The 16,738-nt window shown below is 52.5% G+C and overlaps 1 protein-coding gene across 2 annotated transcripts in view; it reads left to right on the top strand.

The window, feature by feature from the left end:
• The window catches only part of ARHGEF17 (Rho guanine nucleotide exchange factor 17), a 62,141-nt gene that overhangs the window by 33,764 nt on the left and 11,639 nt on the right, over nucleotides 1-16,738 (top strand). For both annotated transcript variants that reach the window (XM_060176856.1, XM_007527527.3), the window contains exons 2-3: nucleotides 8,726-8,803; nucleotides 14,798-14,980. In XM_060176856.1, the coding sequence (XP_060032839.1) occupies nucleotides 8,726-8,803; nucleotides 14,798-14,980 (261 nt within the window). The remainder of the gene's footprint in view (nucleotides 1-8,725; nucleotides 8,804-14,797; nucleotides 14,981-16,738) is intronic.

Genomic DNA, 16,738 nt, shown 5'->3' with positions numbered 1-16,738 from the left:
AGATTAGTGGGGTAGGCACCTGAGAATCAGTCTCTCTCTCTCTCTCCCTCCCTCACTCCCTTCCTCTTTTTTTTCTCTTTTTTTTTTTTTTTTGCCTCCAGGGTTATTGCTGGGGCTCAGTGCCTGTACCATGAATCCACTGCTCCTGGAGGCCATTTTCCCCCCTTTTGTTTCCCTTGTTATTATAGCCTTGTTATTGTTATTATTGTTGTTGATGTTGATGTCGTTCATTGTTGGATAGGACAGAGAGAAATGGAGAGAGGAGGGGAAGACAGAGAGGGGGAGAGAAAGATAGACACCTGCAGACTTGCTTCACCGCCTGTGAAGCAACTCCCCTGCAGGTGGGGAGCCGGGGGCTCGAACCGGGATCCTTACACCAGTCCTTGCGCTTTTTGCCATATGTGCTTACCCCGCTGTGCTGCCACCTGATCCCCTTTTTTCTTTTTCTTTATTTATTTTGCCTCCAAGGTTACTGTTGGGGCTCAGTGCCTGCACTAACTGCTCCTGGAGGCTATTTTTTTCCCTTTTGTTGCCCTTGTTGTTTATTAATGTTGCTGTTATTATTACTGTTGTTATTGTTCTTGTTGTTGGATAAGACAGAGAAAAACTGAGAGAGATGGGGAAGACAGAGAGGGGGAGAGAAAGATAGACCCCTGCAGACCTGCTTCACCGCCTGTGAAGCGACTCCCCTGCATGTGGGGAGCCGGGGGCTCCTACCAGGATCCTTATGCTGGTCCCTGCGCTTTGTGCCACGTGCGCTTAACCTGCTGTGCTACCGCCTGGCCCCCTTTTCCTTCCTTTCTTCAGTGCAGGGGCATGAACTCAGGGCCTTGTGCTTCATGATCTGCCAAACCTGATTTTTTTCCTTTTTAATTTAGAGTGAGAAAAGCTTCAGTACCACTCTGTCCTCTATGGAAGTCTCCCTGGTGTTGTCCATGGTGCTCCCGTGTGGTGTCAGGACTGAAACCCAGAGCCTCACACGTGTTAAGGCATGCACTCCACTGGGCGAGCTACTTCCTGACCCTGAGAATGAGATCTCTGCCCCACACCCCAGACAGTGCAGAAGCTGTTGTTTCAGGGGCTGCACTTAAGAGTGCCACTGCTGGGGAGGGGCTAGAGAGGGGCCCGGGGCTCAGCCCAGACTTTCCTGCACCTCTCACTCTGGCCAGGCCCTTTGGGCTGCAGGGAGAGCCGGGGTCCCTGTGGCTCTGCTCTCAAGCATGCAGCATGCTCTCCACCTGTCAGGTCTGCTCTCTGCTCTGGGGACCCACATGTTAAGGCATGCACTCCACCGGGGGAGCTGTTTCCCCGACCTCGAGAATGAGCATTTCTGCCAGCAGGGGCCACACTGGTGTCCTTTTGGGATTCTTGGTGCCTGTTTTTACTGTTGGCCACATAGGAATTATCTCCTGAAGACAGAATTTTCCTGCTGGATAATTTGGTGTTGATGGGGCCTGTGTCTGCCCTGCCCTGACGGGAGAGAGTGAAGTGTAATTGCCATGAGCGAGGGAGTGGACTCACAGCCTTAGGCTGAAGTGGGGGTGTCAGTGGGGCAGTAGAGAGGTGACTCCATGCCGCGGTGATACCGGGGCAGCTGTGACCAGGGCCAAGCTGGTGTACCTCTTGGTGGGAGACAGGGCATGGGAGATAGAGGGGGAGCATTACTGGATGTGTCTTCAGCCAGCATCTCTGTGCAGATTCCAGTGGCTCAGAAAAGGGACGTGGGCTCCGTGCCCTCAGGAGTCTCTGAGAGGAGAGGAGGAGCTGAGCAACTGCTCAGATGTCTGACTACAAACTATGAATCCAGGGAAAAAATAAAACATAAACAGGAGGCTGAGACAGCAGAGCAGGCACACCTGGCCTAATCTGAGCATCCGGGAGGACTCTCCTAAGGAGGTGGCATTCATACTGAGTGGTGTTAAAGGAAAAGCAGAAGTATGCCTCTCAAGAGAGGGAACAGGCTGGCCAGAGACCTGAGGGAGGAAAAGGGGCAGGAACCAGGGGGGCAGCTCAGCTGCTAGAGTGCCTGCTTTCCATACAGAAGGCCGTGGGTTTAATCGCCAGCTCATGAGAGCACCAAGGGCAGAGATGGGTGGTGGAACTGTGCATTGGTCTCTATCACTCTCATAAAAATATGAAAAATAGGGGACCAGGAGGTAGCGCAGCGGGTTAGCGCAGCCAGACCTCCTGGTTCGAGCCCCCGGCTCCTCACCTGCAGGGGAGTCACTTCACAAGCAGTGAAGCAGGTCTGCAGGGGTCTATTTTTCTCTCCCCCTCTCTGTCTTCCTCTTCTCTCTCAGTTTCTCTCTGTCCTATCCAACAACGATAGCGAGGGAAAAAAATAGCCTCCAGGAGCAGTGGATTCATAGTGCAGGCACCGAGCCCCCAGCAATAACCCTGGAGGATATATATATATATATATATATATTTTTTTTTTTTTTAATGGGCCTTGGGGTGGTGTAGTAGCTCACCTGCACACCTGGATGTGTCCCTGCTTTGCCGTGCACACAACACAGGTGTGAGGCACCGTGCGGGAAGCAGCTTTAGCACTGTGCTGTTGTTCCCTCTGATACTGTGTCTCTGTTTCCATCTCTCTACCTGACAAAAAGTCAGCTTGGAGCGGTGAAGCCCCAGCAATGACATAAAAACCAAAACTTGGATAGGGACGGTGGGTCAGTAGCAGCATATGTCACTCAACCCTGGGTTCAAGCCCCAGCACGACACTTGGGAAGGAAGAACGAGAGATCGAGCTCCCTGGTTAGGGTCTGTGCCACAGGTTCAGGGCCTGGCACCACATGGGTAGCACTATGGTACCCAAAGAAAGTCTCTGGTGCAGAGACCCTGGAATAGTGGGATCAGGCCTTCAGGGCCCAGTGGCCAGCACAGGACTGGTTCGGCAGACAGACAGGGAACTCCAGGGCAGGGTCAGTGGGGGATCTGGACATTTCGAAGGAGCAAAGCCAGCCAGCCCACCACCGCACAGGAACCATCAACTGCAGAAGGCATCAGCACTGGGGGAGGGGGGCAGAGGGAGAGCTAATGCAGCCCCCCTCACCTGGCTAAATGTGCCCAGGATCAAAGGTGAGGGAAACAGCATAATGGTTATACAGAAAGACTTTCAAGCCTGGGCCCAGGTGGTGGCGCACCTGGTTGTGCGCACGTGTTTTAGTGTGCAGGGACCCAGGTTCCAGCCCTCGTCCCCTCCTGCAGGAGGAGAGCTTTGCAAGTGGTGATGTAGGGTTGCAGGTGTGTGTCTCTCTCTCTTCTATCTCCCCTTTCCCTCTTGATTTCTGGCTGTCTCCAATAAAGATAATAAAAAATTGAAAGAGAGAAAGAAAGAGACTTTAATGTCTGAGACATCAAAGGTTCCAGGTTCAGTCCCCAGCCCTATTATATGCCAGAGTTGAGCAGTGCTCTGGAAAGTAGTAATAATGGAGGGGGGGGGCAGGCGGTGGCGCACCTGGTTAAGCACTCACATTACAGTGTGCAGGGACGCAGGTTCAAGTCTTTGGTCCCCACTTGCAGGAGGAAAGCTTCATGAGTGGTGAAGCAGGACTGCAGGTGTCTCTCTGTCTCTCTCCCTCTCTGTCTCCCCCTCCCCTCTCAATTTCTCTGTCTCTATCTGATAATATATATGTATTTTAAAAGTAGTAATAATGGTAATAAATAGAAAGCGGTATGGGGTGGGATATGGCCTTGCCCTGGATAAAAGGAGCACATCCCCTGCCGCCTTCCTGGTGGAAGTGGTTCTAATGGGGGGGGGGGGGGGTCCCAGCAGAGGCCTGGGGCTGCCTCGGTTGCCTGGGGTGAGGGGAGGCAGAGTGGGCCTCCCCTCCCGCGGGCCCAAGCGCCCCACCCAGGGCGGGGGGGTTGGGTGGTGCGCCCCCAGTCGCCTGTACGCACGTGCGGGGCTGCAGGGTCGGGGCTGGGGCCGAGAGTGCTAGAGAGACGGGGTGCGCAGAGGCCCGTGGGGGCGCGAGGGCGGGAACACCCCACCCGCCCCGTGCTCGCTGCGCAGGAGGAACAGCGCCCGCGGCGGCCAGGAGCCGCACTTGATCCGCGATCGGCGATCCGCGGGGACGGACCAGGCAGCGCGGCGGCCGAGCCCCGGGGAGACCGGGAGGGAGGAGGTCAGGAAGGAGGGACCGCTGACCCCCGCCCCCGCCCGCTCGGGCATCCTCACCCCGCCCCACGGCGGGCCGGCCGCATGCTGCAGATGGTGAAGACCCTGGCCCAGTTCACCATCGCGCTGGAAGACATGCGCGAGCTGGGCCCGGCCGCCGCCTCCGGGGAGCCCTCCGGGAGCGGCAGCGGCACGGAGGCGGAGGAGCCTGGGGAGGCCCAGGTACAAGGAGCGGGGGATGAGCATCCAGGGCCCAGACCGGGAAGGCTGCCGACCAGGGTCCAGGGGAGGTCTGGGCAGCTGCCGGAGCACAGGGCCCGATCTCAGATCCCAGCAGCAGCCGTGGTCTCCCAGCCTGGCCCAGGGGGTCGGAAGGCTCCGGGGGGGGGTGGACACCGTGGGGGTGACAGAAGGGCTGAGGGCTTAACTGCGGAGAGTCCGAGGCCTGCAGAGACCCGGCCTCAGCAAGGCCTAGTGCAGGGAGCAGAGGGGTGCCATGTCCTCAGGTCCAAGGAGGGGTTCCCTTGCAAGCCCACCCCATGTACAGCTGGGGGTGGGTTGGGGCACCGGGGTGGCAATATTGCCTCCTGTCCCCTTTGTCATCCTTTCTGCCAGGCCTTGGAGGGCCCAGGCTGTGGTGGCAGTAGGGTGTCCTGCGGGGGAGGGGAGGCTCCCTGCTTTGTGTGTCTTTGGGGGCCCTGCCCCCCCCCCTTGTGCTCTGTCTCTGGACTGCAGGGCCTGCTTCCCAGCTGGGTAGCTTGGCTGCATTTGGACTTTGGGGTGCCTGGCCTTTCTCCCGCCTGTCTGTGTACATGTGCCTTGCTCTCTGTGCTGTGTGTATGGGCGTCTCAGGCTATGTGTCCTGATGTCACCGTTAGCCTCCGAGACTAAGCCCCCTCCTGGTGCTGACTCTGGCTGTCCGCCTCTCCCACTTCAGTGCCCAAGGTGAAGGCTAGAAGGAGCTCCAGGCAGAAGGGCCTTTGGGTTTAGCTTGGCAGCTGCCAGCACTGCTCTGTCCCCCCACCTACACCCCCTTCTGGCCCACACTGACAGGGTGCTGGCCTGGCTTCCATGCTTCTACCAGACAGCAGGTGACAGCCCACTGTGCTCTCCTGGGGAGGGTCAGGAGTGGGGCAGCCGCTCAGCCCTCCAGTGGGCAAATAGCCTCTCTCTCCCTGGGCCCTCACCTGGCCTGGCCAGGCCTGCAGGGCAGGGAGTGGTAGGAGAGAGAGAGCTGTGTGGCCCCATCTGAGCTGGGCAGGGCTGTCAGGGTGCCTCACACACACACACACACACAGACCACCACCCAGCCAGCGGGCAGAGGTGGAGCAGGGTAGACAGGACCATGCCAGGCTCTGGCTGTGCTGTGCTCTGGCTGCCTTTGTGCTTTCCCAGGTTGGGGCTGCATGTCCTCACAACCCTGGACAGCTGCCTGGACCATCTGGGGGGCATCTGGCTAGGGAGGGAAGAGCTGGGCACCCTGTGGCTTGAGATGGCAGGAGGGGAGCCTCTGGCTGTGCCTCATCTGGCTTGACTTCCTCAGCTGGGAAGTGTGGGGTCCTGGCCCCATGTCACAACTCTGTGTGAGGTTGAACCAAGACCCATGACAGGCCAGGTGTGCCTGGGAGGCCAGGGAGCATGAAGGCTCTCGTACTTCCTGGGGAGACCCTGCTCTGCCTTGTGCTTTCCAGCCAAGGTTGGAAAGCTTCTACAGGAAGCCACCCTGGGTTTGTAAAGGTCTCAGAAGCAGGAGGCGGGTGGTCAATCACACCCCCACTCTGAATTCCCAGCAGAAGGTCCCCCTTCTCTAACTATAAGATGGGTCTGGGAGCTGGGCCTGGCCTTGGCACTGCTGCTTCGAAGAGGGAGATGTGCCACAGCAGAGGGGAGTAGCCGGACCGAGTCAGACAAAAGGACTGGGACTTAGGAGCTGGCACAGGGACATGGGGACCAGGGCAGTCCTGCCGTTGGGTCCCCACCTGAAGGAGTTGCAGGGGAGGAGGCTGGAGTGAGGACAGACACGGCCACCCAGCCTGGCGTTGCCCCCTGTGAAGTGTCTACTTAGACCAGTAGCCCGTGATGATTCGAGCTCGCACAGGATTTATATGCTGTCATCCAGCTGAGGCCTGGGAGACTGAGGGGAAATTAGCCCCAATGATCTGGGGTCCAGAGGAGTTAAAGTCCTTTCTCAAGACCTCTGTGGAGACCTAGAAGACACCTGAAGAGAGCCCATGTCCAGAAAAAGGAGTTACTGGGACTGGTGGCATCTGGGAAGGCTTCCTGGAGGAGGAGTGAGGCAGAGGCAAAGGGGCTGGTAGTGAGAGGTAGCCAGTAAGCTGAGCCCTAGAGAGGTGAACACATCCCTAGGCTGGCTTCCAGCAAAGCATTCCCATGGAAATGGAACAGGGGCTGCCCTGACAGGTCTCTGCACCCCATCCCTGAGGGTGTGTGGGCATGGGATTGAAGTGACCCCAAAGATGCTGTAAGTCACATCACCAAATCCCAAGATGGGGGTGCCCTAGCCTCTGCCCTTACACTGGGGAGGATGATAGCACCTCCCTCTTGGGGGATTCAGGGATGTGATAGCCAGCATGCAGATAATGCGCTGAGTGCAGGGGTGTTTGGTTACACATGACTCCACATGCCTGTCAGCTACAACAGCCTCTACTCTCAGGGAAGGTGTGAACCTCACTCGTGGAGTCAGACCCCAAGACCTGACTGAGCCTGAAGGTGGACCTCAGGGTCTGGTCATCTGGCTGGCTGCTTCCTCCTTTGCAGATGCCAGAGGTTATTGGGTTGTTTTGTTTTGTTTTTAATGAGAGCTACTGAGCTGCAAGGGGAAAGCTTTGCAAGTGGTGAAGCAGTGCTGCAGGTGTCTCTCTGTCTCTCTTCGTCTCTATCACTCCCTTCCCTCTCAATTTCTAGCTGTCTCTATCCAATAAATAAATGAAGATAACTAAAAAAAATGAGAGATACAGAGAGCTGCTTAGCTCTGGCTTATGGTGGTGCTGGGAATGGAACCTCAGGCCTTGGAGTCTCAAACATGAGAGCATTTTGCGTAACCAATATGCTGTCTCTTCATTATAACCAACCCAAAGGTTACTTTTTTTCCCCCCTTTTGATGCCCTTGTTGTTTTTCAATGGTGTTGTAGCTACTGTTGTTGTTATTGATATCATTGTTGTTAGATTGGACGGTGAGAAATGGAGAGAGGAGGGGAAGACAGAGGGGGGAGAGAAAGATAGACACCTGCAGACCTGCTTGTGAAGCGACTCCCCTGCAGGTGGGGAGCCAGGGGCTCGAACTGGGATCCTTATGCCGGTTCTTGCGCTTTACGCCACCTGCGCTTAATCTGCTGCGCTACCGCCTGACTCCCCAGAGGTTACTTTGAAAAAATATTTTATTATGTATTTTTTAAAATATTTTGGATAGGGAGTTGGGCGGTAGCACAGTGGGTTAAGTGCACGTGGCACAAAGCTCAAGGACCAGCGTAAGGAATCCCGGTTCCAGCCCCTGGCTCCCCACCTGCAGGGGAGTCACTTCACAGGTGGTGAAGCAGGTCTGCAGGTATCTGTCTTTCTCTCCCACTCTGTCTTCTCATCCTCTCTCCATTTCTCTCTGTCCTATCCAACAATGACAACAGCAATAACAATCATAACTACAACAATAAAACAACAAGGACAACAAAAGGGAAAATAAATGATTAAAAAAATCTTTAAAAAATATATAATACACATAAGGATCCCGGTTCAAGCCCCCGTCTCCCCACCTGTAGGGGAGTCTCTTCACAAGTGGTGAAGCAGGTCTACAGGTGTCTATCTTTCTCTCCCCCTCTCTGTCTTCCCCTCCTCTCTCCATTTCTCTCAGTCCTATCGAACAACATCAACAACAATAATAACTACAACAATAAAACAACAAGGGTGGGAGTCGGGCTGTAGCGCAGCAGGTTAATCGCAGGTGGCGCAAAGCACAAGGACCGGCATAAGGATCCCAGTTCGAACCCCGGCTCCCCACCTGCAGGGGAGTCGCTTCACAGGCGGTGAAGCAGGTCTGCAGGTGTCTATCTTTCTCTCCTCCTCTCTGTCTTCCCCTCCTCTCTCCATTTCTTTCTGTCCTATCCAACAACGACGACAACAATAATAAGTACAACAATAAAACAACAAGGGCAACAAAAGGGAATAAATAAATATTTTTTAAAAACATATAAGAAGAATATTTTGGATAGAGACAGAGAAATTGAGAGGGAGGAGGGAGACAGGGTGTGAAAAGAGAAACACCTGCAGCACTGCTCCACTGCCTTTGAAGCTCCCCTGCAAGCGGAGACTTGCGCGCTATAACGTGTGCGTTCAACCAGGTGTGCCACTAGGAGCCAAGGAGTAGATCAGTCAGTTCCAGGCCCACCCATCGCCTGCTGGGAGCTCCCTCTAGGGGAAGCACTTGAGCACCATGCAGAGCTGTGGCCCAGGGTACCCCAGCAGGGGCAGTGGGGGCAGGCCCAGAAACCCTAGGGAGACAGCACGGATGGCCTCTAGACCCGCAGGACTGAGCCTGATGGAGCCTCCAGCGGACAAAGCACTGCTCACACTCTGCCTTCTGTCCCCCAGGACATGCGGAAGCACGTGACCATGACGCTGCTGGACACAGAGCAGTCCTATGTGGAGTCGCTGCGCACCCTGATGCAGGTGAGTCTGGAGGTCACCGCCCCCAAGAGCGTGTTGGGCTGGAGGAGCAGCCCCTTGTGCAGAGAAGGGGGTGAGGCCTTGAGAGGAGACATCCCCACCCCCCGCATGCAAAACCCCCACAGCACTGTCCCAGAAGGAGAGGTGAAGCCCCTCCAGGACACGAGGGGAGAGAGGGGCCTGAGCGTAGCCGGGCCGGTGGGGAGGGGGGTCGTGAGGTAGCTCAGCCTGTGCTTGAGGCCCTGGCACCACATGGGACACTGGGGATGGGAGTTTTCTCCCTCTGCCGGTCTCCTCTCCTCTCCCACAAGAAGGAAAAGAGAAGAAAAGACAGACAGGGTTGGCAGGGTAGCTCACCTGGGAGAGTGCCTGCTGCCTCCATTGGGTGAGGCCTGGGATTGAGCTTAGCCCCATGGCAGGGGGTACAAAAGCGTGGTGCTGTGGTATCTCTCCCTTTCTCTGTATGTCTCTGTCTCGTCACCTGAGAAAGATAGTCCAGAGTGGTGAGGCCTAGTGACAACAAAATATGAAGAAAAGAAAAAAGCAGAACAGGAAAGGAAAGGAAAATTGGGCTAGGGAGGTCACTTCTTGGCCTTATTTGTACGCAAAATGATGGAGTTCATCCCCTGTTGCCTCTATGATAGTTTAAGAAGCCAAACCAAGGACCAGGCAGTAGTCCAGGGCACATGGTGCGAAGCGCAAAATCCAGTGTAAGGATCCCAGTTTGAGTCCCCCGCTCCCCAACTGCAGGGGAGTCGCTTCACAAGCAGTGAAGCAGGTCTGCAAGTGTCTTTCTCTCCCCCTCTCTGTCTTCCACTTCTCTCTCGATTCCTCTCTGTCCTACCCAACAACAACAGCAATAACAATAACAACAACAAGGGCAATAAAATGGGAAAAATGGCCTCCAGGAGCAGTGGATTCGTAGTTCAGGCAGCGAGCCCCAGTGATAACCCTGGAGGCAAAAAGAAAAAGAAAAAAAGAAAAAGCCAAACCAAGCCACTCAGGGCAGGTCCCCCACCCCTCCGCCTGCCTCTGAATTTACTGCCTGAAACTTGCCTGCTGGTGTGAGAGCTGAGCTCCTGCTGATGGCAGCTGTTGACCAGGCACAGGGATGGCAGGAGAGCCAGCCCTGCCACCGGCATCCACAGTCCTGCTGGGGGCGTAGCTGAAGCCAGGGCTCTCCCATCATCCAGGGGACAAGGAAAGGGCTCCCAGAAGGCTCCTTGGAAGAGGTGCTGCCTTGCACCTGTACAGCAGGATTGGTGTGTGCATAGCCGAATAAGGACAGGCTGGGCACATTCCATGACCCTATGGCCAGTGCTGAGCATGAGAGGCTGGTCCTATGGTGACAGTGGGGGGAGGGCAGCAGGGACCACATGGGGGCACTGTGAGTAGTGGGCAGATAGAGGCTCCACCAGAGGCCCATGAGAGGCAGCAGAGGGCTGGAGCCAGGCAGGTGTAGCTTTCTTTGCAGGTTTGTCCTTGTGCAGGGAACATGGGTGGCAACAGAGGAGGCTACGGTCACCAAGGTCATTGGGACATGCCAGACCCAGGGGAAAAGCTGCAGGCAAGTTAAGCAGGGAACACACACCTAGGAGGTGGGCTGGCAGCTGTGGTGGATGCTTGGCTGTGGGATTGAGATGGGACAGGCTAGGATGAGGCATGACGGGGTATGAGGGGGCGCTAAATGTGAACACCTTGGGAATCGGGCAGTAGCGCAGCGGGTTAAGCACACTTGGCACCAGGCATAAGGACCGGTGTAAGGATCCCAGTTCAAGCCCGCAGCTCCCCACCTGCAGGGGAGTCCCTTCACAGGCAGTGAAGCAGGTCTGCAGGTGTCTATCTTTCTCTCCCCTTCTGTCTTCCCCTCCTCTCTCCATTTCTCTGTCCTATCCAACAACAGTGACATCAATAACAACAATAATAACTTCAACAACAATAAAAAATAAAAAACAAGGGCAACAAAAGGGAAACTAAATAAAAAAAATTTTTTTTAATGTGAACACCTTGAATTGCACCCTTAAAACTCTTTACGGTTGGGGCCAGGCGGTGGCGCGCCTGGTTAAGCGCACACGTTATAGTGTGCAAGGACGGGGTCCAAGCATCTGTTCTCCACCTGCAGTAATGACACAAGACTGCAGGTGTCTTGTTTTATTTTATTTTTTGTTGTTGTTTGTTTTTTACCTCCAGGGTTATTGCTGAGACTCAGTGTGTACACTATGAATCCGTAGCTCCTGGTGGCCGTTTTTTCTTGTTTCTTTCTTTCTTTCTTCCTTTTTTTTTGAGGGGGGGATAGGATAGGGAAATTGAGAGAGGAGGGGAAGACAGAGAGAGAGAAAGACAGACACCTGCAGACCTGCTTCAACGCTTGTGAAGCAACCCCCTGCAGGTGGGGAGCCGGGGGCTCAAATCAGGATCCTTGCTCCAGTCCTTGTACTTAGCACTATGTGCACTTAGCCTGGTGTGCTACCACCTGGCCCCCCAGGTCTCTCTCTCTCTCGCTCTTCTAAATCACCCCATCCCCTCTTAATTTCTGTCTGTCTCTATCCAATAATAAATAAATTTTTTGAAAGGTTTAAAAATACTATTTTAGGAAACAACAACTATTTACAGGGCTAGGCATTGCTACACGCAGGGACCCAGGCCCATGCCCCCAGTTCCCACCTGCCAGGGAGAAGCTGCCTGAATAATGAAGCAGGGCTGGAGGAGAGTCTCTCTCTCTCTGTCTCTCCATCTCCCCTCCCTTCTCACTTTCTTTCCTATCAAGTAAAAAAAAAGAGAGAAGGAGGAGGGGCCTCAGGAGCAGGGGATTTGTCCTGATGTCACTAAGCCCCAATGATAACCCTGGGGTTTTATTTATTAATGAAAGAGGGGAGAGGGAGAGCCAGAACATCACTCTGACACATGCAATGCTATGGGTCAGACTTGGGGCCTCGTACTTGAGAGTCCAACACTTTATCCACTGCATTACCCCCAGGCTACAAGGTTTTGTTTTATGTTCAATTTTAAAAGTATGGGGAGGGAGCCAGGTTTGAGCCCCTGATCCCCACCTGCGGGGTGGGGGGGGGGGAGTGCTTCGCTTCACAATCAGTGAAGTCGATCAACAGGTATCTTTTTTTTAAAAAAAAAATAAATCTTTCTAATTTATTTATTACTGGATAGAGACAGAAATTGAGAGGGGAGGGGGGAGATAAAGAAGGAGAGAGACAGAGACACCTGCAGTTCTACTTCACCACTCGTGAAGCTTTCCCTCTGCTGGTGGGAACCAGACTTGAAGCCAGGTCCTTATACTCTATAGCGTGTATGCTTAACCAGGTGCGCCACCACCTGGCCTCGTACAGATGTCTTTTTTTTTTTTTTTTTTTTGCCTCCAGGGTTATCACTGGGCTCAGTGCCTGCACTACTAATCCACTGCTCCTGGAGACCACCTTTCCCATTTTGTTACCTTTGTTTATCATTGTTGTTATTATTGTTGTTATTGCTGTCTTTATTTTTGGATAGGACAGAGAGAAATTGAGAGAGGAGGGAAAGACAGATGGGGAGAGAAAGATAGACACCTGCAGACCTGCTTCACCGGTTGTGAAGCGACCCTCCTGCAGGTGGGGAGCTAAGGGCTCGAACCGGGATCTTTACTCCAGGTCCTTGCACTTTGCGCCATGTGCACTTAACCTGCTGCGCTACTGCCAGGTAACTATCTTTCTCCTTCTCCTCTTTCAATTTCTCTGTGTACCATCGAATAAAATAGGAGGGAAAAAAAAGGAAAAAATCGCCACTGGAAGGAATGAATTCTTTTTTTTTTAATTTTTTTTTATTTAAGAAAGGATTAATTAACAAAACCATAGGGTAGGAGGGGTACAACTCCACACAATTCCAACCGCCCAATCTCCATATCCCACCCCTCCCCCGATAGCTTTCCCATTCTCTATCCCTCTGGGAGCATGGACCCAGGGTCATTGTGGGTTGCAGAAGGTAGAAAGTCTGGCTTCTGTAATTGCTTCCCCGCTGAACATGGGCGTTGACTGGTCGGTCCATACTCCCAGTCTGCCTCTCTCTTTTCCTAGTAGGGTGGGTCTCTGGGGAGGAATGAATTCTTAGTGCAGGTACTGAGCCCCAGAGGTAATCCTAGTGGCAATGATAAATAAATAATGTGAGATGAGAAATAGCTCACCATGCCTAATCATATTTGAGCCCCAACACCACATGGGAGGCGCTATGGCACCAGAGGAAGCTGAAGCTGCAGTGCTATAGTGCCCCTCTTTTTGTCCCTCTACCTAAGTGAAAAATCGTCTCTGAGTAGAGAAACTGCACATATATGAGCATCCCAGCTCCACAAAAAATAAAAATATTTTAAAATTTATGGTATCGCATTTGATGAATAAAACTTAGATTTTCTTATGTGCTCTGTCACTGAGCTACTTTTCAGGCCGTAAATATAAATATTTTAAAAGATTTGGTTGTGTGTTTATTTATTTATAAGAGGCTAGAACATTGCTCTTGCATATGTGATGAATGGGCTCAAATTCAGGATCTCATGCTTCCACTGTGCCACTGACCCTCTGGGTTCAGTCTCTCTCTCCCTCTCTCTCTCCTCCCTCCCTCCCTTCCTTCTCCTCCACCTGTTTGTTTTATGACATTGAACAAGATTGCTTTGACCTCTAGTCATAGTTGCGGCCAGTAGAGGGCGGCCTCTCCATAGGCAGAGCAGCCACTGAGCCAAGCTGGTTGTGCTCAGGAAACTCCACTGCGTGCAGAATGGAAGTGAAAATAGGAACGTTAGTGACAGAGGGGCCGGCAGATGTGAAAACCATTTTTAAACACGCTCAGATGTGTGACTGAAAGCTCCCACTGCTTTGTTTCTTCCTTAGTTAATATTTTTTAACTTAACCAAATACTTTCCACGTAGAATCCAATCTAAGACAGTCTGTTTTAAGATTTTATTTATTTATTTATTTCCTTTGTTGCCCTTTTATTGTTGTAATTATTGTTATTGTTACTATTGATGTCATCGTTGTTGGATAGGACAGAGAGAAATGGAGAGAGGAGGGGAAGACAGAGAGGGGGAGAGACACCTGCAGACCTGCAGAGAAATGGAGAGAGGAGGGGAAGACAGAGAGGGGGAGAGACACCTGCAGACCTGCTTCACCGCCTGTGAAGCGACTCCCCTGTAGGTGGGGAGCCGGGGGCTCGAACTGGGATCCTTACACCGGTCCTTGTGCTTCGAGCCACATGCGCTTAACCCGCTGCACTACCGCCCAACTCCCTGTTCTTCACGTTTTAACATCTCTCTAGTCAAACAATGACATGTCATCATTTAATTGATGGCAACTTTTTTCCTTAAAGACAAAAACAATGGCACTTGATCTAGTTAGTTGAACTGAGTTGTGTGTCTCACCCAACTAGACAGTTACCTTCCCTCCATCGAGATGGCAGGGATTTGGGTCTTTCTTGCTTAATACTGTCTTTCATTCTTTTTATTTATTGTTATATTTTGGTCATCACCAGGCCTTCATTGCTCCAGGATGACTTTCAGAGAGAGAGAGAGAGAGAGAGAGAGGGAGAGAGAGATGGAGAGACCCATCCCAAGACCACAGCACTGAAGCTTCTTCTGATGAAATGGAGCCAAGTTTGAACCTGGGTCCTGCGTATGGCAACGCAGCACACTGTCCAAGTGAACTATTTTTCAGTTCTCAGAACAGTGCCTGGCACACAGAAAGTACTCAATAAAAGATTTGCTGAGTTAGTCTGTGATTCTTCCAAGAGCACAATCTTGCTGCTGTCCCCATCCAGCAAACCTGTCCTGAGCTTTCTCAGCCCCTGGGCTGCACAGGGGGGTGCAGGCACAGGCCTTTTCACCTCTCTGCCTGGGCTCTGAGTTTAAAGAGGGGTCCAGGAGGAGAGCAGCTGACCACAGGCCCAGGTGAGTGTGTGAGTGTGTGCACCGGTGTGCCTCTATGTGCGTGGGGGAGCGTGCCCTCACTGACCCTGTGCACCCTCCAGGGCTACATGCAGCCTCTGAAGCAGCCAGAGAACTCCTTGCTGTGTGACCCGTCGCTGGTGGATGAGATCTTTGACCAGATCCCCGAGCTCCTGGAACACCATGAGCAGTTCCTGGAGCAGGTGCGGCACTGCGTGCAGACCTGGCACTCCCAGCAGAAGGTGGGAGACCTGCTTGTCCAGTCGGTGAGTGACCCTCCTGCCCACAGCTGCAGCCCCACCAAGCAAGCCCCTTCAGCAGGGGCTGGACGCTGTTCTGGGCCCCTGATCCCTGTCTATCTGGACACCACCTTGTCTGAATCCAAACCCAGAACCTGACCCAACACTGGCACTGTCCTGGACCCCTGGGTTAGCCTGGGTTAACCTGGACACTACCCCTACTCTGAGCTGGGCTGGACTCTGCCAGGTACAAACTCTGATTCTGGATCCAAGCCCAGGTGCTGGCCCAGGCCTGAGCTGATGCTATGCTGACATGGCCCTCAGATGATGCTGGTGCTAACCTCTCTCCAGCCTGGATTCAGTTTTCTCCACCAGGCATTTAGATAGATATTTAATTTGGAGAGAGAGAGAGACAGAGAGAGGGAGGGAGGGGGGAGGGAGAACATGAACTGGAACATCACTCTGGTTTACTTAGTGCCAAGGTATGAACTCACGACCTCATATGTGCAGGTCCTGCGCTGTGTCACTGGGCCACCTCCCTGGCTACAAAGCTCAGATTGCTGCTTTTTTATTTGTTTGATTGATTGTTCAGATTTATTTATTTTATCAGAGTGCTGCTCAGGTCATGTTCATGGCGATGCCTGGGGTTGAACCAGGGACCTCTGATGCCTCAAGCATAAAAACCTATTTATAGATAGAAAAACAGCATTTGAACAGAGCACCACTCAGCTCTGGAAAATAGTGGTATCAGGAATTAAACCTGGGACCTCAAGCCTCAGCACTCAAGTCCTGTGCTCCTATGCTGAACTGTCTCCCTGGCCCAACTCTGGTTTTCTTTTAAATTTTTTTGTTTGTTTGTTTGTATTTGTTTAGTGGGAGAGAGAACCAGCGTATCACTCTAGCATTTATGGTGCAAGCTGGGGTTGACTGAATTCAGAACCTTTCACATGGCCTCACCAGACTCTCTACTGTTCACTAACAAATATTTATTTATTTTTTAATATTTATTTATTTATTTCCTATTGTTGCCCTTGTTGTTTTATTGTTGTAGTTATTATTGATGATGCTGTTGTTGGATAGGACAGAGAGAAATGGAGAAGGGAGGGAAAGACAGAGAGGGGGGGAGAAAGATAGACACCTGCAGACCTGCTTCACCGCTTGTGAAGCGACTCCCCTGCAGGTGGGGAGCCGGGGGCTCAAACTGGATCCTTAACGCCAGTTCTTGTGCTTTGAGCCACGTGTGCTTAACCCGCCGTGCTACCGCCTGACTCTCAAATATTTATTTTTTTAATAAAGTAAATTTAAAAGGTATTTATTCATTTATTTGGTAGAGGTAGAAAGAAATTGATAGGGAAGGAAACATAAAGACACCTGCAGCACTGCTTCACCACTCATGAAGCTTTCTCTCTGCAGGTGGGGACCAGGGGCTTAAAACTGGGCCCTAGAGCATAGTAACAAGTGTGCCACTACCCAGCCTCTCCATTTGTTATTTTAATACAATAAACATTTGGCATTTAATACATGCCAGACATTAGCCCACATCCATCCTATAGACCAACAGCTCAAGGAGGCACGAGTGCAGCTAGGGGGATAACTCAGTGGCAGAAAGCAGGACTCGGGCCGGCAAAATAGCTCACTTGCATAGCACACTGCTTTGCCATGTACTTAAACCAGGCTCAAGCCTGTCCTCCATCATATTGAAGGCAGCTGTGGTGCTATGGTCTTTCACACTCTCTCAGTCTCTCTACCTCCTGTCTCTATCAAAGAGAGAGAGAATAAAAAGAA

Source organism: Erinaceus europaeus, chromosome 17, assembly GCF_950295315.1.
Source record: "Erinaceus europaeus chromosome 17, mEriEur2.1, whole genome shotgun sequence".
Taxonomy (NCBI): domain Eukaryota; kingdom Metazoa; phylum Chordata; class Mammalia; order Eulipotyphla; family Erinaceidae; genus Erinaceus; species Erinaceus europaeus.
This window is presented reverse-complemented; position numbering and strand designations above follow the sequence as displayed.